This window comes from Schistocerca gregaria, chromosome 1 (genome assembly GCF_023897955.1).
Source record: "Schistocerca gregaria isolate iqSchGreg1 chromosome 1, iqSchGreg1.2, whole genome shotgun sequence".
Taxonomy (NCBI): domain Eukaryota; kingdom Metazoa; phylum Arthropoda; class Insecta; order Orthoptera; family Acrididae; genus Schistocerca; species Schistocerca gregaria.
Genome location: NC_064920.1, coordinates 203,038,255 through 203,064,013, shown reverse-complemented (window position 1 = coordinate 203,064,013; position 25,759 = coordinate 203,038,255). Strand labels below are relative to the sequence as shown.

The window sequence follows — 25,759 nt, the reverse complement described above, 5'->3', positions numbered from 1 at the left end:
GCGTTTACATCGGCCATTAGGCAAGCAGTTATTTAGAAAGTGTCAAATAACAGTGAGTAACTGAACAGTTGCTAAACTGATACACGCAACAGATCAGTGTGCCAAGAGCTTCAATTCACCTACCTTCAGCAGTAAATATTGAAAATAAATGTTGCGATTGATACGCACTTGTTCAAAAGTTCACATTACTACAAAATCCAGCAAAAACATTTAATTTAGTCTGTGTGAAGTTCGCGCCTCCTGCAGTACCATGTCTATACGTAAAATACTGACCAATCTACGAATATCGCCGTTTTCACATTTCTAGATGAACCTGAAAATACTGTGATGTCCTCTGGTATTCCGTGATCCAAGTAACTTCGCGATCATTGCTTTTTAAACACTGCTTTAAACATTAGGTATTTGTCGCAAGTATGGCAATTCAAAATGTCGCATCAGAGCTATTGCGGCAATGTAATTACAATAGTTTGTTCATCTGAAACAAGGGCAAGTCCTCAGCCAAATTCATATCTGTTGTCATTAGCAAACTGGGACCTGACGCAGTCTTCCAAAACGCAACGTCCACATAAACTGCATATTGGCGAGTTCTATCGCCGCAGAAAGAACCCATACTTCACAGGAGAGTGCCCGGTCGGGTGAACTTTGCCTCACGTCAGTGGCCAGGAGGAGTTACAGTAGGGAAGTTAACTTCACACACCACAGGTTATTGTCCTTTAGCCCAGACCCTCTTCTCAATAACGCTTGACCTTGACCTCAACAACTAGGCCGTTACTTGTAGAAAATCCGTAATCGTAATATTCGCCAAGTTAGTTTCGAAATAATAGTGAAAGAGCACGCTACTGCTCTGTCAGACCGAGACGCAGTTCTGTGGTAATTTGATGAATCGAAGAAATGTCGAGTTATCCTACTTCCTCCTCCCCTCCCCCCCTTTCCCCTGAAATCAGGATGATACCCCGACTACACAGCATACAAACATTTTACCAGTACGTCCACATGAAAAGACTATGTTATCATACAGTTTTAAAATATCTGAAGTGTTAACATTAAGAGACAAAATAGCTGTGTATGCATTAGTATTACGTCTCCTTAGATACTGCTATCGATAGATCTCAGCTCTGTCCAAGTGCTTATCTTAAAGCTTAATCCATATAAACGCATGTGCTTTGTGAAAAGACAGTTGCAAACAAAATAACCTCTTCCCATTAACTGCTTCCTTACATCTCTGCTTTCCACTGCTCCCCTCCATACCTGGATCACCTCTCTGGCATGATCCATCAAAACAGTGGTCCATCGATCTAGAATTGTAATCATCAAACATGCTTTCTGATGATGAAAATGCTCCTATCACTATTTTCTTTGACATGTCTATCATTTGCCATCATACCCGAATGTCCTAGCAACACATTCTCTGCATGTAAATAGAATTGTCTACAAACTGAAATTTGGTCTGAACACCAGAGTGCTTTTACTAGGTTTGATCCTGTGGATGGGGATTTGCCATTGGCTGTTGAAGAGATTCGAGCACTGAGTTACAGACTTCCAGTTCAATGTAAGCTCTTTCTCTGTACTTAGATAAACATGAAGCTACATTATCCTGTGTAGAATTCATGATTACGAGACATACCCATAACGTACCTTCAGCTTCTATGTAGCCTGGGATCAGTAACTGAATAGTTGGTCAATTGACACATGCAACAGGTCAGTGTGCCAAGAGCTTCAATTCACCTACCTTCAGCAGCAAATATTAAAAATAAATGCTGCGGTTGAAAAGGCGCCAAGATGTGAAATGCGTTCGATAAAACTGTTTTTAGTAGCAACAACTCTCAGAGCCACTGACTTTCACATTGCATTTAACTGAAGGGATCTGACGAGTGAAGGTGGTGTGCGTGAATGATTTCATCTGTTTAAGAGTGGAAGACCAAATGTTCAGCATGACAGAAATGGCCGACCAACTATTGCCAACAACAAACAGACAACTGACGAAATACCTCCTACAGAACAACACTTAGCAGATTTATCAAACTTTTGCATGATATCGTTACTAAACAATTATGGCAACACATAAAAATGTAAAAAAACTGGCTGCAATGACACTCGGCAGAATTTGTGCAAAGGGAATCTGTCAAATTGTTAAGATAGATTTGGTGTACACATAAACACGAAATGTGATTATGTACAGTAATATTACAAACGGGTGTTAAGACTTTTCTAAGTATTTTATTTACACACTAACACAGCGTGCCTTCCGAACTTCTCTAGTATATTCTCCATCCACATCACGCGCTAGCATATTTTTCACTGAATGTTCTAATATTGTTCACCCATTTCTAACACGCACTAAACAGCCATCTGTTGTATAGACTCAAAACAGTCTGGACTCAAACGTAATGATCTCCAACAATGGATTCTGAAAACATCACACTTTTCTTAAACTACACCAGGAAAGCCATGAATAAGGTAGCCAGATGTTGTGTTTATTTACTTCAGAAATCACCTGACTCAGTATTGCACCAATGATTATTAACGAAGATGCAATCATGTCGGGTATCTAATGGAATTAGTGTTCTTGGCAGGGGTAATGTAGCATGTTATCTTGGCTGGAGAGTCATTAAAAAATGCAGAAGTAATTTTAGATGGCTCCAGGGACTTGTGATGGGATACTTGTTGTTTATGCTGTCTATTACTGCTCTGGCACAAAATATTAACAGAAACTTCGATTTTTTTGCAGATGCTGCTGTAATCTATAGTGATATCTTAAAAAAGGTGCACGAATATGCAGTCAGGTCCTGGTGATATTGAAAACTGGCGAGAAGACTGGCGATTTGCTCTGAATGTATGTAAATTTAAAATTTTGCACTTCACAAAAGCGAGGAAGTAATATCCTATGAGAATATCAATGAATCGCAATTGGAATCAGTCAACTACTAAAAATACCTGGTTGTAACAATCTGCATAAATTTGAAGTGGAATGATCACATACACTCATTTGTAGGTAACAGACATTGGTTAATTTCTTCTACATCTGTACCCTACAAATGACCGAGAGGTGCACAGCAGATACTGGTAAAAAATTCAATGTACGAAAGAGACTGCTTATGAAATATCCGTACATCAAACCTTAGAATATTGGGATCAGTACTACCCAGGACTAACAGGAGCCACTGAACAAAGAGGGTACCACGAATTGTCACAAGTGGGTTTGGTCCAAGACATGTTTTATTAGGCCCATGGAAGAGTATCACAGAGATGCTGAAAAAACTTTACTGGCAGACGCCTGAAGATATAGACGAATCATCCTGCGTCAGCCTATTTACAAAGTTCCAAGAGCCAGTATTAAGTGAGGGATCTAGGAATAGGCAACATTCCGCTGACCACCTCGTCAGACTAATTACAGTGCGGACAGAGGCATTTAAGCAGTCAGTCTTCCATCGCTCCATACGAGAACGCGACGGGAAGAAGCTAGGATAAGTGGTGCAATGTGGAAGTCCCTCTGTCACGCATTTCACGCCGCACGGCATGATGCGGCGGCTGCGCACGCTGCTGGCGTGTTGTGTGGCGCTGCCGCTGCGCTTTTTCGCCGGCGCGCTGGAAGACGCGCGGGCGGCGGTTCGCGCCGGGCCGAACAATCAATACGTGGCGTCCGTGCCAGCGTCGGCGTCGCCGACCATCGTGGGATGCTGCGCTGCGTGAAGCGCCACGGGGCCGGGAATGCGCCTTGCCCTCGCTTGCCTCGCAGCGTCGCGCACCGCGGCCGCTTTCGTATCTACGGATGCGCTTTGCCTCACTGTCCGTCCGGAATAGCACTGAGCCACTACACAAATGAAGAATAACCTTCACACTTGTCCTCCTCCTTACTACATTACAGTACTAGACAGTTTTCATGTAAGAAATAGCTTTTATTAGGCTGTCGCCGAGGTCCTCTTACACACAGTTTTCTAGACACAGCGCGTCGCAGTTAACAAGAATATCTTTGTAAGGCGGCACGTTCATCACCTTTATATGTCAATGGAATCTTTTCAGAGCATAAGTTATCAACGGTCATCGACAGTAAAAAGCATTATATTTTCAGACGTCTACAACTTGTACAGCGTGTTGCCATGTATTCACTAATAACATATTTGTGCAGTATTTGTTGCACACACCCCAACGTATCAACAGCAATAAAATACGTGTCAGCCACGTAATTCTTAAACAACGCTACATTCTCGGTGTTCAATTCTATGCGTGTGACTCCTTTGTTTTTATTGCCGTTGATATGTTGCCATATGAGTAACAAATGTACTCCACAAACAGGTTTAATTAATACATTGCAGCATACTATACCTGTTGGAACATACGCAGATGCCCATGTGTGTCTGCAAAAAAGGTTTCATGCTGGAAGATAATTCGTACAAGTATTGAACACACTGTCTTACTCAAGTAACTACAGAAAGTTATTGTGTTGACCCCTTAGTACATGCTTTTATTTTCGCCTGCAGAGCTCTGAAGAGCCTTAAAATAGAGATACACAATGGAGGCGGGAGAACTGTTGTGTAATCCATCTCTAATACCACTTTCCTAAACTAATTCTGTGATAAAATGTATCTTCGCTCCACTAACTTCCTTGAGCGTCTCTGCGGAACTTTCCTTAGAGAAACATTGATATAGATGTACTACGATCCTAATAGTGCGTCTCTGAATTCCTTCGATGTCTGCTATCATGTCCACTAGATATAAAAACGACGCACCAAAGTAGTACTAGGTGTAAGTCGCATCTCAGACTTTAATAGTGGTTTCCATAACAGATGCCTTGCACTTTTCAAGATTTTCCCAACAGGTCTCGTGTTAACCTCCTTCTATTACGGATTTTGGGTATTAATTCTATCTCATTGCACTTCGTGTAACTACATTTGGTATCCAAATAACATCACCGGCTTTGAAAGTTTACCAGACATTCTATAATCCTAAGTTACCGGGTTCTTTTTCTTATTTAGAGACCTAGACAACATTTCTTTCGAAGAATCATCTCTCGAGTGTATGAGTCATTGGCGAAGCGCACAGCACCCAGTTTGAAATATTTATCCTTGGAACAAGGAAAGAACGGCAGTATCACACCACCGAGACGGAGCCCTACGTCGGACTCGATACGGGCTACCACGGTTTTGATTCGGAACTATCGCACATTCACCTCCTTTATTGGTTTCGGGAACCTCTGAAAATATAAGTCATGTTGGCTGGATGGGAATATGAACACTTTACAGAGGAAGAGATCAATGTTTAACACCCCATTGACAACGAGGTCATTAGAGACGGAGCGCAAGCTCGGATCAGGGAAGGAAATACGAGCGTTCCCTTTCAAGGAACCATCCCGGCATTTGTCTCAAGCGACTTAGGGAAAACACCAAAAACCAGGATGGTAGGACGCGGTTTTGAAGCGTCCTCCACTAGAATGCGAGTCCAGTGTGCTAACCACTGCGTCGTCTCGCTCGTTTCACTTTGTTTCTTTGTTTTAACAACTGAGTTATATTGCTTGCCTCTCTCCACCACTATATATAATCAGCTCAGCAGTTTTTAATTTGGCGTTACTTTTTTTGGCAGATATATTCCATTTAGAAATGCTGCTGATCCTACAGTATATGCCTTTTTTTTTAATCATGTTACATTCATGTGGTCGATCAGTCGAGGGGCATGAAAGGGAAGCAGTGGTTGGGAAAGGAGTGAGAGAGGGTTGTAGCCTATCCCCGATGTTATTCAATCTATATATTGGGCAAGCAGTGAAGGAAACAAAAGAAAAGTTAGGAGTAGGTATTAAAATCCAGGGAGAAGAAATAAAAACTTTGAGGTTTGCTGATGACATTGTAATTCTGGCAGAGACAGCAAAGGACTTGGAAGAGCAGTTGAATGGAATGGACAGTGTCTTGAAAGGAGGATATAAGATGAACATCAACAAAATCAAAACGAGGATAATTGAATGTAGTCGAATTAAGTCGGGTGATGCTGAGGGAATTAGATTAAGAAATGAGACACATAAAGTAGTACCAGTAAAGGAGTTTTGCTATTTGGGGAGCAAAATAACTTATGATGGTCGAAGTAGAGAGGATATAAAATGTAGACTGGCAGTGGCAAGGGAAGCGTTTCTGAAGAAGAGAAATTTGTTAACATCGAGTATTGATTTAAGTGTCAGGAAGTAGTTTCTGAAAGTATTTGTATGGAGCGTAGCCATGTATGGAAGAGAAACATGGACGATAACTAGTTTGGACAAGAAGAGAATAGAAGCTTTCGAAATGTGATGCTACGGAAGAATTCTGAAGATTAGCTGGGTAGATCACATAACTAATGAGGAGGTACTGAATAGAATTGGGGAGGAGAGAAATTTGCGGCACAGCTTGACTAGAAGAAGAGATCGGTTGGTAGGACATGTTCTGAAGCATCAAGGGATCATAAATTTAGTATTGGAGGGCAGTGTGGAGGGTAAAAATCGTAGAGGGAGACCAAGAGGTGAATACACTAAACAGATTCATAAGGATGTAGGTTGCAGTAGGTACTGGGAGATGACGAAGTTTGCACACGATAGAGTAGCATGGAGAGCTGCATCAAACCAGTCTCAGGACTGAAGACCACAACAACAACAACAAGTTATCTGAAGGAGACTTTCTAGTACTTAAAAAAAAAAAAAGAATATTTAATGAAAGAACGTATTCTAGTTCTGAGCAACAACATTTTCTTGTTTAATGCTGTGACAGGATTCCTAAATCAGACCATATGCTGAAAGTGACGAGTTATAGAAGCACATAAACTCTACAAATTCATATATATTTAGCTCAAATTCGAATCATCATTCACGAAACTTCAGGTGGCTAAATCTAACATGTGCAAACAGATAAGCACAGATATTTTTCCATCCATCCTTGCATCTCGTGATCTGCACGATCCTTTCGCGTATTATTACATTCAGCGCCACATCTGTAAGTTTTAAGCCCTACATACACCCGGAGATAGCAACTCCGAAGATCGGAGTGACTAGTTCTTATAGCAGCTCTTTGTCGCGCCGTCCGCCTAGTTTGATCATATGCTTGCTCTACACTTTTCGAGTATGCCCAGTCAGTAGCTGTCATCATCCTTACATGTATTCGTCATTCTTATTTAACTTCTAATTCTTTATTACATGCTGGGCACAGTTCCGAACTGTGTGTGGTTTTTTCCTTCAAAATATTAGAAAGATTTTATTTCTACTGGATGCATTCTGGAATTCTCTGCCAATAGTATTAGCACTATGTTGACTGGATGACTAGTTGTAATATTTTTTCTAAGTAATTCCTCTGACAAACTTAGACTTGCTTTTTTTTTTAGTACGGGTGCCACCCAGAATTTGCTTCTTGGTCGAACAGCACGTCCATTGCCTCTGTGCTCTTTCCTCACTAAAGATTCGCCCCAGGAGCTGTGGGATCAGGTTTCTGCCTACTGTCTCACTGAATTGAGTAACCCTTTGGCTTTGTCACCAAAAGCTTGCTGAACCTTGCAAACTGCTTCTGCTTCCGTGTCACCAGGAAGAACACACACAATTTTGCTGCCACCCTGTTCCACAGGAGCTTGCCAGGGTAAGGCATATATTCAAACAATTAATGCAATTTGGAAGGCACAGCCATCCAGTATATTCCTGAAAAATTGTCTGTCGTTATTCTATGCTGCACATAGAAATTTGATGGCCGCAAATGAGCTCTAAGTTCAATTCGTAAATTCCACATTACTATCAAATGACTGTCAATCTCACTGTACCTACAGTTCTCATTCAATAGCTCTACAAATACCAAGTTCAAAATATCAGCACTGCACATAAACCAGAACTAAGATAAGGTCGGCTGACATAAAAAAATAAAACCAGACAGGTACCATTGGTAATCGTTGACATCGGTCTAAAGACTGGACTTCTCATGCTTGGCTGAAGAAATTTAAGATTTTTTTGCCGGGTTCAAAACACACCAGCCGAATTACAGTGCTAGCGAGGGTACAACTTTTAAGTGGAAATTTTTCTTTTTTTTCTCACAAACGACTAACTGCTGACGAAAATCATGGGCAACTGATGTAGCCCCCACTATATGAGCCCATCCCACGAAATAAGAACTATTATACCAGAATTTCCCATGACTCTTACCCCGTAGAAGCAGCACCAGCAAAAGCTTGTTAGTTGTTTAGCAATATTCTATATCAGTCCCTTAAATTGTATGACAGGACGGAAGGTACAGTGGCGGAGCGTTTTTCTGATAAAGATTGTTGTGTGTTGCAGATTTTGATACAGCGTTACACTGTCGTTTCATAATCACAGTTTAAAGAAGCGTTACAGGGTTCTTGGCAATTTCTGAGAGACTAAAATTTTTTTCCTTCTCCGTCATGCCGCTGTTCGCATTATCGTTATCAAAATAATTAATGGACCGCACTGACAGCCAAGATCGGCTCTAGCTACGACAACCGGCCAACAAATCTAAGATGTTTATACAGTCGTTCAGCCGGACTGGAGACAGTGAGAGTGTTATCAAGGTCATTTCTGTGATGTAAGGAAATGTGCCTGAAACATCTGTAGCTTACCAATTAGTGACAAGCCGCAAACGTTTTTCATATTGATCAAACTGACTGTACGGCTACGTACTTCATAAATTCAAGAGAAACATTAAGCAAACAAAATCGCTTGTGGGGAGAAAATGACAAGGCGTACAGATTCTACGAAATGTCATAACACGAAGAGGAACCACGCAATAAACGATATCACTTGAGGAGTTAGCGATAAGAGAGAACAATGAAACACTCGATATCAAACAAGATGTTTGTAAAACAATCGGTAACAAGCGGAAAGAAAAACCTATGCTCTGCGTGGTCCGGATCACGATAATTGCTGAAATAAATACTGAAATCTTTGAGACGTTCACGAAAATAAACAGCCTAACTTATGTATGCTTGACTTTATTTTCGGCAGAGTCGACCCACGTGAAAAAAAAGGGAAAAATGTGCACAATTGAGAAGGTCCAAAGAAGAGCGGCAAGATTCGTGACTGGTACATTTAGCCATCGCGAGAGCGTTAGAAATATCATAGAAAGTTTGAAGTGGGACAACTTTTCAGATAGACGACGCGCTGAACAGAAGGGGCTGATCACTACATTCCGAAATCCAATCTTCACCGAGGATGTAGAGCATATATTATTACCACCAACTTTCAAATTGCGCAATGATCATCATTCAAAGATAAGGGAAATAAGAGCTCGTACTGAGGCGTTCAGACATCGTTTTTCCCTCGCGCGATCCGTGAGTGGAACAGAGGGGGGGAGGGAGGGGGGGGGGGAATATGACTTCGGCTCCAATTGTGCCCTCCGCCACGCACCGCTTGGTGGCTAGCGGAGTATATACATGTACATGTAGAACAATTAAAGCAAAGAGTCCCTATGAGTCCCTATGCCGCCGCCGCCCCCCCCCCCCCCCCCCCAATCGTGGCTAGCTCTCCGGCAGCACACTCCTTATCTGCGAACTGTACAGTGTTCACTGTGATAACGCCGCCTTGTCCGCAGACATAGCAATCACTAATCGTCCCATTCCCTGTATTCACACATCAGCACCGGCGTTAGCGAGATGTTTGTATCACAAACAATCCTGTCTTCTGTCATAACTAAGACAAATTTAACATAGTTTTGCGAGGGGGATCTCTTATAACCTTTCTTTGGCAGGCGTTGCCTCTGGGCGCGCTTCTAAACTCAAAAATACTTAAAGATTATGTGTTAAGAAATTTGTTTTGCAAAAACACCATGCTCATGGTACGTACTTCCAAGAAATAAAAAAAGAGTGACAGTGATTAGAATAATCATTACAAAAGAAAAAGGGAGTGAGTCAAGACACAAATGTCTGCCTGACCCTAGTAGGTTTAAATGTGTTGTGATGGATACCACATAGACACACTGCTGATAAATGTTCCAGAGGACAAATTAACACTTTCTTTGTTGAATAACACTCATAGTCACTTAGATTTCGGATAAAAAAGTAAATGCTGGAATATAAGAATAGTATACAGATAGAGCCCAATTCTCAAAGTCAAGTCATCGAGTTAACATAGCAAATTGCATACCTCTTAATTCAAGAGGTAAGAAACTTATCCTAACGCCTAGCCGGAATCCTGGGGCAAATTGTGATAACAGCATCTCTAATGACAATGGAGTCTAAACTCATCGGATACATCTTGGGTCTGCTGTTTAAGCAACGAAACGTCGAACATACTTCAATTACTGCTACGATCTTTAGCACAGCACGACATTATGGTGTTATGAACTTCAAATCTTACCAACCATGAGAGCAGTAAAGGTTATATCTGCGAAGAAATGTGTCCCGTTTATGAGTAAATACTTCGACTTACATAAAAAAAAGGCGCGCAATCAGTAGCCACTTTCAACTATGGAGGAGAAGTGGCAACCGTTTCAGTTGTACTCAAGAACTCTTATGGCTACAGGGTGTGCAGTCTTGGGAAGTCCTATTGCGTTACTGGAGAACCGCGTTCCTGCCCCGCGTGCAGTTAATGTGAGTGATCTGTTAGAAAGTTAACAGACAAACCACAAGTAACTTGTGTCCGATTTACAGCAAAATTAAGATATCACGATTTGTAAACTCCCTTAAAGCTAAGTATGTAATGAGCGGAGTCCCTGTGAACACTGCTCTAAAAATAAGGTGATGCTATACTCATTCGTTAAAGACTATTTTCTTTTGTTCGAATTTTAACGCATCGTTTCAAACCGAGTTTAGCTAGTTACAAATTTTATTAGACGATACGCATACGAATTGTTTTGAAATCTGATACAGGATCCCTCAGTAGTTCCCAGGGCTGATTTCAACTGACAATGCTAGTCTAGGTTAGCCAAATAGCGATAAACTTTTCAAGACTCTCGCTCCCATCCTTTATATGCTCACTCGAAAGTATAGCACACATTTTATGGAACTAGCATTTCTTGATGGCAAGAGGCTCGAGTCATAGCCCGAACTGAGACAAGCTGTCTAGGAAAAGGCCCTAAACAATTCCCGCTTCCGAAACAAACACTTGCTGGGTAGTATATTCTTATGTAAATTTTAAAAAAAAGATATCATAATCTGAAATAATTGAGCTTGTTCATAGTCTTCAAACTCGTAATGTAAAAGCGTTGAAATTTTTCAGTGTTAAGGTAGATGCAAGTATTTTTCGTTTAAGGTCAGTGTTAACAAAAACTATGCAAGCTTATCCTTTGATGCGTGAAAATGTCTCCATTACAAACATCAAATGTAAGCAACTCACTGTCCACTAGGTGGGCATTCGTATTTATTGACGCACGGTCCAAGACTCGTTAATTGATGTTATTAGAAATTTCTAACTAGAAATTACCGCAAGTATAAAAAAGGATTGCGGCTATTTTGAGTCGATCATGCTTCATAAACATAAGCTACAGGTAAAATTTGATTTATTTCTACCGCAACCGTCTTTGTGTGGTACGTTTGCCTATGCACTTGGATCCAGCAACCTACAAAATACTACTAAGTGAGATTGTTCCAACTGCGTATAAGTTTTACGTCCAATGTTTACAACTGGAATTTCTGTTCGAAAGATCCCTCTTTCAGAATTAGATACCATAGTTGCTCCTAAAACAATTTGCGTTAGCTCTAAAGCAGTGAGGCCTTGCCAGCCCGTATGCACGTCTTTACGAGTTTCTAACCACTGAAAAATTACATATTCTATCGGTTCTTGAATTCAATGTGGACATCAATTTACAAATCTTGTCTCTCCCGCCACTATTCTGCTGCGGCACTGCTGTCAGTCGGAAGCAGTGTTGCCAAGCGTACTAATTTTACTAGACTTGAGTGACGTGTCATTCATGAACACCTCTGACGTTTCCTACAAATAACGTTCGTCCCACTGTGTGCACGAGGCGAAGTGGTTGCCAGTTTATTTAGAAGCCTTACATATGCGACGCATGGGACGAGGTCATCTTGCAACATTGCGCCGCTGTCCACCGCTTGTGCTGTTTCTCGTAAGGGCCGACGGGAGGCAGCACTTCCTTGCAGTACTACCAAACAAGCAGAAAACTAATGGTTGGTACCACCTCCATTCGCGGCTTCGTAATGCATTAAATATCACTTTACTCACTGCGACGCAACTGACAAATCTGGCGCCGTTAAAAGGCGTAATACGAGAGGGAATCAAAATACTCTCACACAAGCTTTTTTATATAAATACGGTTGCTTTGCTCAAAGAAAACTTTAAACTCATCAAGGAAATAAAAGTACACCTTTTCAGAATTAAAATGAATATTGTATTCAGTTTTTGTTTTATTTTGTACAACTTAGGTATAAATATGTGCTCTTCTGTATGAAACAAAAATTGTATTTTTATTTATCAGGTCCTCGAAAATGGAGCGTTAAGTATACTCCATAAAATTTGCCGCTTGTGTAAGATTTTTTTAATACGCTATATGTTCCTACGTATTCGAACTGGACAGCTCTATCAATAATAGTCGTATAATTTACATAATCTTGCAATTAAACTTTACTATTATTTGTCACAGCTTTGAGTTTCTACTTTTCACATAATTAAGGAAGAAACGATGATCGAACTTCCTACAATTTAACTATCCACAGTACCAGTCCGAAAGTATAAAACCGTGACATACTGTTCTGTCATAAGTGATAGCAAACAGTATACCTGTCATACTTTATATTGAAAGCTGGTCTTAAGTGCCCCAGTTAACAGAGGAGTTTCCCAAATTATGTTCTCAGTGAGTGACATTTGCTGAATATCTTTACTGATACTAATAAACATATTTCTGTACTTTGCAGAAAAAAATTAATTTAACTATTTCGTGATACGAAGGTCATAATATAAGCATTAAGTGTCTCGCTCGTATCGGAGGCTCATACTTTATCAGTAACAAATGAGTCGCAAATGTAAATGACAAATTGGGACAATGTACCAAAAAGGTACGAATTGCGTACTCAAGTACCGGGCTACACGAAGCGTGACACTATAGACAGATGAAACTTCACTGTCCTCATTTCCTACTACGTTTTTAAAATGTTTCAAATTTTGATAAGAAAATTATGCATATTACTAAAATAACGTTTCCATGTGAAACAATAACTCAAATTACACAGTAATAATTTGACTTCAACTTCTTAATGAAACAGGAACACTTATGAAATCAACTTACCAGTGCAAAGAAATTCGTGTGGCAGTCCTCCAAACTTGCGCCGTTTGTTTGATGATTCAAATGCGTCATGATTTCTCCATCGTTTTATATTTCGTTTAAATCACCAACCACACGGATAGCCTACTCAGAACCACATAAAATCTGATAATATACACGTACCGTCTGAAGGGTTTTTACGTTCCAATGGCGACTGTAAAATGGCGGATGGGAAACAACAAGCGCAGAGACTCTGTGATTTCTATTGGCTTGTTATGGTCACATGGTATACATGTAACTGTATCATGGCAGCGCTCGCGAGGCATGGGCTGAGGAAAGGGGACGAAATTAAATATAGCTTTGGAAATGTCATGTGTATGGTAAGTAGTAATATTTACGTATGGTTATTGAGAGATATGTAATACATTTATCGAGTGAAAACTGTGTGGTAGCCCCTTTGTAATCGATGTCCGAGACATGTTGAAAGAATTGTGTATGTAAACAAACTGTTTTGCTTTTAGTTTACAGCTAGCAAAAAGCTTCTGGCCACCAAAAATAAGAAGAAAGAGGGGCCTAGAGCTAGAACAATTGAATCGACAGGGGAATCTCTTGCTTCACGAGGGTACTCATTGACACACGATGAATATTTACCATCTCGTTACAGATAGAGCAGTTTGATGATGTCTATCGAATGACTTTATCTTTAGGTTCGTGCGGCCACAGAAACAGTACATCCCAGAAGGTGACATTAAGAAAAAAATTGACGATATCTGTATGTCAGTATGGCAAGATAAGAAACAAATCTTGAAAGACAGCAATCCAATAGCAGATTCAGAATTTAAGTTCAGCTTGTTGGCAAAATGCTACCAAGAATTCCAACACGCAGTGCCAAATTCACTCTTGCATACAATAGAGTCACTTGGTAAGTAATTAATTATGTAAAAAAAACTGTAATAGAATTTTGTGAGGCCTGCTTTTGCAAAGTTTTATGTTCCTTAACATCAAGTTGCTAAACTAAGATTGCACATTTTTGTGACTGAAAGGGGGTCTTTCTAAAACATTGAGAAATGAAACAGTCATGTTTTCCAGTAATGTTAGTTTTAGAGCTTCTATAAGCCTATTATACACTGTCAGTAAAAGATTTTGTATGTTGTTTACAGATGATGTAATAAATTTCTATGAAACACCCGTAGATGTGACTATTCCATTTGATACATTGAAAAAGGTGGAGCTGCCAGAGAATCTTCATATTCAGTATGAATATCACAGATTTCACCCAGGTGATCAACATTCATACAACTATTCTGACTTTGTTACTGAATGCAGGTTATGTATGGACTAAGAACTAAATTTCAATTTTTGGAAGATATTCTTTACTGAAATACTTCTATTATAATGAGATAAGTACTTAACAAAGAGGTTTGTATGGAGCACAGAAAATGTTCTGAAGTGAATAGATGTACAGCTTTATTCAGTTTTGTAAATACAAAATCCCCAGGCAGTTTCTTTGCTATAAGCACTCCATAACTGCATATGAGTTAAAGTGGTGCATAGACAGCTTGTGTGGGGAAAATTGTGGTGAGATAATGTCAGCCTGAATGGGGCGTATGAAGCATCGTCAAATTTATTACTATGTGCTGTCAGGTCCTGGATTTAGTTTTAAAATATTGTGTTCTCATCACCAATCAAAAAGTTTTTTGTGTGCAATTTAGTTTTCTCAGTTATTCTTGCTCATTTATATGATATTTCAATACACACTATGTGCAAAAAAAAGTGTAGCAGTGAGGAGAGGGGAGGAAACAGAGTGGAATTTCATCACTTGAAAGAGTATGTAATGAAATTTCAGTTACTATCAGAGATGAGTCATGTATACAAAGGACTTTGCAGTATGAGCACTTCTTTGGCCTCAGTATATGGACTGATTTAGTTGGGAAGGTTATCATAAAGATGTTACATACGCTTCTGAGGGCAAGTTGGCCTACAACTGTTTAAATGGGCCTTGATATTTAGGATAATGGCACTGGGATGAAGTTGTACTGGAGATAGAGCTGAGGATCTTGCTGGCCATAAGATTACCTCAACATTATGCAGATATTATGGTATATTGATAATTTGTACTTATGGAGCAACTAACAGCAACTGAATAAAATACAATTTTAGTGCCACACTAAAATTGTGTTTCTTTTTTTTTTCAATTGCTGTCAGATGGTCTATAAGTGAAAATTATCAATATACCGTAATATTACATGCAACTGAGGAAGACAGGACCACAAAAGTTGAAGATATCATGCAGATACTTCACAGAAACCTGTGGTGTTGGTGGACGAGCATTGTTGTGTTGAGAAACAGTGGCACATTACAGTCATGTGAGATGCAGTTCAGGGGAACACAGGATGTCATTGACCTACTGATGTGCTGCCAAGATTTCCTTCACTCCCTACCAGCCATTATCTAAAGTCTATCAGTGGCTCTTCACACTTATGATGCTGGTAGTAACCCTACTGTGCCTCTCCAAAATATTATAAGAATGAGACCTCTCACCAGGTCACCTCCATATTTTGCCGGTGACATTCAACCAGGGTAGTGCAGAAACACAATTTATCACTGAACATAAGATGGTACAGTTCATCAGCAGTTTTTGCTTCCTGGTCTTTACACGACTCCAAACACAGCCCTTTGTTTTGAGCTGTTATGTTAACAGCATCTTATGCGTCGGTGGTAATTCCCTAGTCCAGCTGCTGATACTCTGCAGCTAATGGTGGGCCATGACATAGAATGTTGCAGGGCGCCAGTCACTTGTTCTCATACACTGAGCGAGGTGACTCGGTGGTTAGCACTTGGTTCGGGAGGACAGTGTTTCAAATCTGTGTCTGGCAAACCAGATTTAGGCTTTCCATTATTTCCCTAAATTGCTTTATGCAAATGCTTAGATAGTTCCATTGAAAACGTCCAGTTTCCTCACCATCCATGAAACATTCTGAGTGTGTGCTTTGTCTTTAATAATGGGATTTTAAAATCTAATCTCCCTCCCTCCTTGGGATGACAGATGCACAAGTGAAGGCATTAACACTTGTTTTTTGCACAATATTGCGATCCTCTCTTGAGGTGGGTTAGATGCAGTTGATAGGAACCTAGTTGTCAAATGTGCTTTTTTTCATGTTCCCATGCATTCTAACATGAGCTCACTGTCATGTCCTAATTACCGACAGATATGGATATTGCACACCCATCTGGCCAAATGTAGATTTCCACAATGGGGCTATTCAAACTGTGTGAAATACTAGTACGCGGCCTCTTATAAATCTTATCAGGCCAGATAACAGCACTAAACATGAACAACACTCATGCACTCTGGTGTCCGTTCTATGTACCACATACAACTGCCGATCTAATTGTTTAAATTCATTTAACTACCTGCTGGTGGTGGTAGAGTGTGTGTGTGTGTGTGTGTGTGTGTGTGTGTGTGTGTGTGTGTGTGTGTAGATGCACACACATGTACGTACATACAAAGTTACATTGATGTCTGACCATGGCCATGTCTTCCGGGTGCTTCACTTTTTTTGTCAGGCAGTGTGGTTAGATTTACTAGCTTTGCAAGTGACTATCACAGGTTGATTCCTGGGTGCTCACTGAACAAGGGTTATACACTTGTACTGCTTGGAATTTGACTTTCACTCCTCTACCCCCCCCCCCCCCCCCCCCACCCAGACACACACACACACACACACACACACACACACACACACACACACATTCTCTGTCTGAATAGTTTGTTACCATTGATCTCATTTACAAGAACTTCGTTCGTGCAAATGATCTTCTGTGTCACAGTTTCGTCAGAATGTGTGTTCAGAATTGTTTAGCACTTTAAGCAATAGAGCATATTCACATTGTGCCTTTATACTCCACAACCTGTATGTGAGATTGTGTAATATTGTAATGTAACTTGGTTTCTTGCCGATTCAAAGATTCTCCAGGATGACAATTGTTTGTAGAGATAGGTATGATTCTGTGTTTACCACCTCTTTCAATTATCTGATCCTCTTCAGTACCATAAAATTATTTACAGTAGCCTACATGATGATAATCACATGATCAAAACCAGTAGTAAATAAATACTTTTTTGTCAGTAGCTCTTGACAGTACTGGAATATCTCTCACTTCAAATATTTATGAGGTATGAGATACCACCTGCACAAAATGTGCTATTCTGGTCACTGTGTGATGGACTTGTGGTAGATAATTACATATTTTTCTTCTTTTAATGCTCTTGGCAAGACAAAAATATTTGCAGTAGTTGCTGACTTTCTTTGAGTCATAGTAGAGTATAGTGGTTTGTAAAAATGTATGGTAGTATGAGATATAATGGAAAGATTGGCCAAGTTGAGAGTAAAGCAAATGGGATGCTTGGGTTTATTGACAGGTTAATTGCAAATGGAATTTATTTGAAAAAGAAATTGCTTATGAGACATTTGTTGTCTATAATGGAATACTACTCAAGTGAGTGGAATTCATATCAGGTTGAAGTTTCATGGAACTTTGCAAAGCACTGAAAATTCTCATATGGCCAGTCTTCAGGAAAAACAGCTATCCCATTGCAGAAATCTACTTGGAAAATTCCAAAATCTAATTTTCAGGACAAAATTTTTAAATATTTGTTGATTGTCTGCATATGACTTGCATAAAGATTTTAGAACTGCTACGAACCTACGAATTCTATTTGGAGTGAATTCAAGATGGAGAACAATAATAAGTCTTTATAGGTGATATTTTTGAGAAGTGTGCGAATTAATTTGAACCAGGTATGTGCCTGAGCATCGCCTACAAATCTTTCATTTTACTTACCTGTGTGCTGCTCATTGAATCGTCTGTTTGTTGAGTTATTGTATCTTTTTTGTAGATATTTTAATTATATTTACTTAAATTGAGAATCAGCTGTCAGTCTTTCCAGAAAGCGCAAATAAAATATTTCGTGCTATTGTCACAACTCTGTGTAGATTAGTGACTTAGTAGAACAGTCTCATGTAATTCATTCATATAGTGATCATTAATATTCAGAAATACTGTCCAAATTCAAATCTCAAACTACTGCAAATATGAGTAATATTGATATTAGGGCCAGTGATGTTGAAAAACAGCTAACATTATTAAAATTTAACAAATCTCTAGGGCCCACTAGAATCCAGGTTAGATTCTGTATAGAATTTGTGGTTGAGTTAGGTCCCTTTTTGGATTAAAAGTTATCAACAGTGCTATGTAAACTGTAAAACCAACCTGCAGATCAGTACTTATGTTATGACAAGGGCCAAGATTTGTAGATTTTTATGAAATGCACTTCAGCTCTTTATTTTCTTGAAATTGCCTTTTTTTAAAATTCAGGTAAACTGTTTTAGCCTTTTTGGAATAAATGTAGAAAATTTTATTACAACTTTGATATGGTTATTCTCGTTCTTTGTGAAAAATAAAACAATTACATATTCCTTATATCAGTACTTGAAAAAAGCATAAAAATTTGAGATATTTACCCTTCCTATAATTATTTTCTCTGTTTTATAATATTTAAAGATGACTTTTACTGAATACTTATTTTGTGTGTCGCTTTCATAAAACACACACTTGAGACCACAGTAACTAACAAGAAATTTTGTCTTTCATTCTGATATTGTTATACGCAATTAACCTCATTTCTAAGTTTTGTAAAGTGAAACATTGTCTCTCAGTACATTTTTATAGACTGAAAAAGATCTCTCCACAGCACTAAATGTCAGTGGTGCATATTTCATAATCATAATGGTTCATAGTCACCAACACACTCCACCTTTAAACTCTCCACCTCGTCCCCCCATAATGGCGGACACTTTCTGCATGTCCAGGATTCCTCAGAATAATAGTCCTTAGTTTAGTGGAACATGCTGTACCCATTGAATGAGATATTTCCTCCAGATACTTTTGCACCTTAGAGATCACATTATAGCCTCTTTCAGTGACAGAGATGTGGAATCCAGGCATTGAATTTCAACAGACATATGTTGAATGTGAGCTTTTAAAAATGGCAAGGATGCAACATTTTTGCTGTTCTTAATGGCTCTCTTGGCTTTTTCAGTAGAAGCTGATTCACTACTGTAGTAAGTCTTTGACTGGTAGTCTTCATCATTGTGTAACACTGCCAAGACCCAGGTGTGCCAGTGTGTAAGTAGGGATTCAGATGGGTGGTAGACTGTGTGGAGCTATTAGCTTAAATAACTGAATGCAGTTAGGAGCTTTGAGAAATAGTTTGTTAACAGAGGGAATGGTACTACAAACATCAGGAAAATTATATCTCATTTCCTGTGCTAGGTGGCGCTTGTTGTGGGCAAGGCAGGAGTAATGGGATAGAATTATTTCTATGACAGTATTTTTTCATTGTTGTTCCCACTTTATTATAAGCAGCTCAGCCTGTCACCAACAACAAAAAATTCTCATTCCTATTATCTCCTGGCCGTAGGATGTCTACGGCATCCCTGACAATGCACACTACAATACTGTGATTCATGTTCTCCATTTCTTTACATCAGAGTATAGGGGCTTTACTCGTGTTGTGGAATCTTATTTCCCCGCCATGACACTAAGCTATAAATCTGCCACATCTATCAGTGGTCTGGTTGATTGAAAACCTAATATAGTGGTCACCAATGCCTATTTTAATACTGGTCATACACTTGTTCGAAATAATAATTGCAAAATTTTCATTCATCTGGTGTACTGTGGCCAGTGATACTAACCATTAAGCCTTTAAAAGTAGGATTCTTTAGCACATTCTTTGGCATGTCAGCGTATACTAAAGCCTGACATAAGTCTGGATTAATACTTCTGTACACTCCACTACTTGTCATAGAGGAAATTATTGGTTGAATCTTTGTCTGTTCTTCCTTGTGACACTCATAACATGAGCTGCACAACCTTCGTATTGAAATAATTGTGACATTTTTTGTGGCTTACCAAAAATTAAAACAAACAACACTAAGAATATGGCAGTAACTAAAAAATAAGAATGTGAACATGTAAAATGTCAACTTGAATAGTATACGCACATCAGTAACCTAAATTTCAATTTTAAAAAATTCAAGTAAAGAAGACCAGGAAGAATATTGATAGGTAAAATGAATGATAAAAATCACCTTAAAATGGTTAAAACCTACACTTACTATCTTTGCTTCTGAAAGTCCTGTGTCCTATATTGATATTCATGACATGCTCTACACATTATTAAGTAATGACAAATGTAATGTGGTGGGTTAAATCATTTTAACCCTTATCCGTGAAGATGGTCCATGACTGAAACCAGTTATCATTGGGTATATAATAAAAGCAGATGATGGTCAACCAGGTATTTTATACAAAAATAGATTCAGATACCATGGATTTGTTCCTTTGATATACGTCTTCATTGTCAGACAGCATTGAAGAAGGAGCTGGTTTGTCCTAATGCATTGCTATGAGGACATCTTCTCAAAACCACAATTTGGAAACAGTGCATCACATACCATATATATTTACTACAAAAATAGTAGATTTAAGTGTCACTGGTGCAGCAGTGTTCTGACACTTTATTGAGTTGTAAAGATAAGCAACATTGTGCCATGCACATTCTTGATTTCAGTGTAGTGTATAAATATATGTATTGCATAGTTTCTTAAAGTGTGGAAATTCACATTCATCATTATCATTTTGAACAGTTTCTGCTAGTTGGTGTATCTTTCTTTGGTTGTAATGAGGATCTCACATTTATTTACATTAAATTTCGTTCCATATTCTCTCTGTTTCTTCCAAGCATCCAGCTGTCCTTGAATCTTCTCCTCTCTGTTCTTCCAAATCATTAAGTCATCCATGAACACTATTGCTTTCATCTAGCCCTTTCCATCTATGTTAGTCTTTATCTCTGCAAGGCCACAATGAAAGGGAGAGGTGACAATGCACTTCCCTGTTTCACATGCTGTATTTGCTGGTCCTTTCATTTCCCACTTTCACACAACTCAGGCTTACACTGTGCATCTTCTCTAGTCTTCTTGTTTCTTTTTCCATTCTCTTCTGTTGTAGTGCTTCCCAGGCCTTTCTTCTACAGACACTGTCAAATGCCTTTTCCATATCGAGAAAGGCTATCACAAGGTATTCCCAAAATTCATAGTGGTGCTGCTAGAGGAGTCTCACCTCAAACATGAAGTCAACAGTTGACCTCCCGGGTCTGAAGCCATTTGTTCCTCTTTTAACTTGTTGTTGATACTTTTTCAGATTCTGCTTTCCAGTATGTTCTCGTGTACATTGGCACAGTGTGGTATCAGTGTGACTCCCCTGTAGTTTTCACAATCCTTCCTATTCCCTTTCTTGAATATAGGGATAAGAGTGCCATCTTCCAATCTTCTGAAGTCTTTCTCTCAATCCACACCACTCTCATCATACCGATTACCGATACAGCCAATACAAGCTGTTTACCACTCCCCCCCCCCCCTCCCCCAGGTTCAATATTTCGACACCTACTTCATCATCTCTGGTGCATTTCATGCTATCCAGTGCCATTTCCATTTATTCCACTGTCAATGCAAAAGCCAGTAACCAACCTTATAGCCAGATCAGTAATCATCAGCCTGGTGCGCCATGTTGAAAACAAAAGTAATCAGGTTGTATCTTCCATCAAAACAGTCATTAGATCAATGACTCTCATTAGGTACCACATATTATCACCCGATTGGCCACAAAAATTATAATGAATTGCTAACACCAGCGTGACTGGAAAAGATTCAGTACACTACAAGTACACTTCAGCCCACATTTTCCAATTTGGCCAGTTCACAACCATATTTGTCAGCTTTCGACCTAACCTATAGTATAGGCTATGTTACAGATCAGTCTGTCACCACAGCCTGTATTCCGAAAAATAATATAGACACAAAAAAATTGTCATTGATATTGATCTGGTCTCTTTCTGTTTGCACACGTCTGATATCACATGCAGCAACATCATTATATCACAGGGTAAAGCAGACATCCTTTGTGGTAGGTTTAGTTGATGTCACTCTCCTCAGTGGACATCTTTCCGTGGTCATAAGAAGTAAGGTAAAACAGATCCGACCATCCAACCTCCCAGGAGTGAACTAAACAAGAAAAATCTGGAGCTTTCTCAATTCTGTCAGAACTACTGCACCATCTCCAACAATATGAAACAAGTTGGGACTTGCAGATAGTGACCAGTGCAACTGGAGAACATCAGAACAAACACTAGAGCACATTTTGCATGACTGCCCAAAAAGTAAATTCATCATTATCTGCAAAGGCTTCGTAAATGCAGCACCTGCAACAATTAATTGGTTGGAGTCTTCGGATATCCAAGTATAATAAAAAATGGATATCTGAACTTCTTTTAGCTACTGCCTGTTCTCCAGCTTTCATTATTACCTAGACATGCATACTTACATACAAAGGGTGACTACAGTTAAAGTTCCAGTTACAAAATGGTGTTAAAAAATGAAGAAAAAAAACAGACAAAAATGCTGACCAGAATGAAGTCAAATTTGAATTGAATATATTCAGAGAAGGGGGAAATGTTATGGAAACAAAAAAATTAATGAAAATTTTCTCACCAAATGATGCTGTATGCATTGTAACGTAAATGGGTTCAGCTATAAATAACAGATGAATCGTAATACAACGTTTATGAGCAAGTTGCACATTAAACTAACAATCCTGTGCAGTGTGCATGACCAGACAAGTTTGACATTCGACAGTTGTGGCAATGTTATTTAAGTAAGCCCAACCACCACTACAAGGTCATATCAAATCGGATGGGAAAAATCAGTTTTCAACTGTCCTGAGGCCAAAACTGCATAAAAACAATAATGACATCAGTTTTTAACTGTTCTGAGGGCAAAAACCGAATAAGAAGCAGCAATGAAAAAGTTATGTGGATGGCCACGCTGTAGGGAAATGGTGACTTATAGTTCTAGCAATTCCAAAATGCCTCTGCAGCAGTTATTGCACTATCTTGCATAAAAATAATCTTACCCACACATCCACACTGTTGAGTTGGAATGACATTGTTGCACATAAGACTCTTAATACCATTTATCAATGACGATACAGGTAACAAGGACCCACCTCCTCAAAAAAATGTGGTGCCACAATAAACAGTGGTATCATCACACACCACACAGTTATCTTTGTGGAATGAAGCACCAGCTTATATCCAAGCGGATTTTCAGCTGCCCATATTTTGCAATTCTGTGTATTATGACATGTCCTTGGAGATGGAAATTGATTTCGTCTGTCAAGAGAAAGTTCCATGGCCGTTCTGTTATTGTCCACTTCCCTGCAAGCAAGAAATTCTAGAGCAGATGTGTGTCTTACTGGTAGCAACTCCTGAATATGTATAATTTTGTATGGATAGCAATGCCGGATGTTTCATAGAATTTTATGCACCATTGTTAGAGGCATGTCCAAAGTTCGGGCAATTCCCTGTGCACGGCACCTTTGCACACCACCGCTTGACCTCTCTTGCAATGCTGTGACCACATTTTCTACTGATGCCAGATAAATTGTTTTCATCCCTATGTCACTTGTTGTACTTGTCTTTTTGAATTTTGTAATTATTTTCTCCAGACTCTTGGCAGACATTGAACCAATGCCTTTTTCGTACCCTTCAGTGTTGGGAACTTCTGCAGAGCCACTGGCACACAGTCACTGTAGCTACTGGCACACAATCACTGTTTTTTTTTTTTTTTTTTTAAAGAGTTTTACTAGTAGTATGCAATCTGGCATTGATACAGTTGTGCTGAGTGTCTCAGGCTCAAATTAAGGAACAGTCATGTATCCCACATCTTTTATTTTCCATATTGTACCACTTAAAATTTTTATCAAAGTAATTTTTGCGCATAACATTTGCCCCTTCTTTGATGATATTTTGTTTAAATTCAACATCATTCTCATCATTACTTTAGTTACAATCACCCTGCATACGGCTGTATCTGCTTGTCCTATTAACATCGTTTTATCTTACCTTTTATCGTCTTAATACTCTGTAGTTGCAAAATGTGACTCTGTAAGCTAAATAGATAAGTAAACTTGTTTCGTTGTGCCATTTGATACAAGTATTATGAGTATAAACCATTTGGCAATATTACATGCTTTTCTGTGTACTATCATTTTTCGAAAACAATGTTCTGATGTTTTGAACGTTTCAAAATGGAAAGGATTTTACTTCTTCGGCAACTCATCCCTTGTTGGTGTTGGTATGGACTTACAATTGTAATGAATAAAGTAAATAACCTGCTGCGATGTATATTTCATTCAGTTACACACTCTAAAATGGCAAAGACCTTTTCTTAAATTCTTTTGAGTACTTTTCTAGTATAATATATATTCCACTCTGCTTAGTGAGTGTGATGAATATTTCAGGAGAAAGTGACTCTTCTGTTGTCATGTATTTCTGACTGACTGTTTAAGACTTATCATTGTTTTCTGTAGAAATGCTAGTAGAAGTATTTCATATCCGATTATTACAAAACTGTTACAATTTGGGAGGGAGATTTTAAGCAGTAGCTAACGCAGTAAAAATGAAGCAAGAGGAGGTAATGTGGAGAACAGATGTAGAATCATTGGATAAAATTGAAACAGTGACCTAGAAAAAAATGAATGTTATGGGTGTCATTGAGTAATATTTTTATGCTGTATAGATTGCTGTTAATATTAATGTTTCATGAACTTTCTGTTACAGAAACAGACACCATGTTTGGCGGTGTAAGCGCATTTCCATTAAGTTCAACTATAGTTACTGGGCTCAGATATAAGAAGAAATACAAAGGTCACATTGCTAAACCAAAGTGGATGTGATTATTGGATGAAATATGACTTTTTTTTTAGTAATGAGCATTAAATAGTAAAACTGCATTATTGGTCAAACTGCCAAGGGATGCAATAAATTATTGTTTGTAAATATTTTATACTGTTTTGTGATGTGTATTAACATTTGGAGATATTGGGGTAAGGGGGCATCTGTAATTACGTGAGGCAATTTCGGCATTTTTTCAATTCCACATCCCCACCTTGTGAGATTTGGATCGGACCCTCCCATCCTCCTCCCCCCACCCCTACAGCCTCATGTGAGATTTTTCAGAATACATATTTTTAGTGTAAATATGTTAATCTGTGCTTAATTGCATTGGATTTATTTAAAGAACATAATTTGCATAATTATTTTTATCTCAGACTAGTTAAGGCTAGTATTTAAGACACAATGTAGACTAGAATCAAAGTGAGGAAATAGAACAATAAAATGCTTATGTAAAAGGAACTACAAAAAATTCATTAAACAATGTTCATTTCACTTCAGTCCACGGCGATACATGTGGTCTTGAGAATGACTACTGGAACCAACATGTCCATGTAATTTTCAATAAAATCATCTGCTCCTTCAACCTTGCACTGATTTAGTCACTTTAAACCATTGTCACTTGTACACAGAAGCTCACTAGAATTTCAGAGTAGCATGGGCCTTTTGCTCTGGTGCTTCTCTTAGGAACCGTTCAAGCTCATGCTGAACGTACAGCATCAAATCTTCCTTTTTCAGGAACTTC

General features: G+C 38.9%; 2 protein-coding genes across 5 annotated transcripts in view; one reads left to right on the top strand and one right to left on the bottom strand.

Moving 5' to 3' along the window:
- Positions 1-13,265, bottom strand: part of LOC126336805 (mediator of RNA polymerase II transcription subunit 13) — a 202,188-nt gene extending 188,923 nt beyond the window's left edge. For all 4 annotated transcript variants that reach the window (XM_050000847.1, XM_050000856.1, XM_050000866.1 and 1 more), the window contains exon 1: positions 13,182-13,265. In XM_050000847.1, coding sequence (XP_049856804.1) covers positions 13,182-13,250 — 69 coding nt within the window. In that variant the 5' untranslated portion in view covers positions 13,251-13,265. The remainder of the gene's footprint in view (positions 1-13,181) is intronic.
- A 113-nt stretch (positions 13,266-13,378) lies between these two features.
- Positions 13,379-25,476, top strand: LOC126336822 (39S ribosomal protein L50, mitochondrial). Its single transcript, XM_050000886.1, has 5 exons — positions 13,379-13,537; positions 13,679-13,779; positions 13,865-14,079; positions 14,318-14,437; positions 24,901-25,476. Exons 1-5 carry the CDS (start codon positions 13,379-13,381, stop codon positions 25,014-25,016), a joined length of 711 nt encoding a protein of 236 aa, XP_049856843.1. The 3' UTR covers positions 25,017-25,476.
- The last annotated feature ends 283 nt before the right edge of the window (positions 25,477-25,759 follow it).

Excerpts from the sequence above, each read along its gene's own strand:
- LOC126336822 (XM_050000886.1), top strand. The coding sequence starts at position 13,379 with ATGGCGGATGGGAAACAACAAGCGCAGAGACTCTGTGATTTCTATTGG. Across the intron at positions 14,080-14,317 it reads GCATACAATAGAGTCACTTG|ATGATGTAATAAATTTCTAT; the intron begins GTAAGTAATTAA and ends TGTTGTTTACAG. Across the intron at positions 14,438-24,900 it reads ATATCACAGATTTCACCCAG|AAACAGACACCATGTTTGGC; the intron begins GTGATCAACATT and ends TTTCTGTTACAG.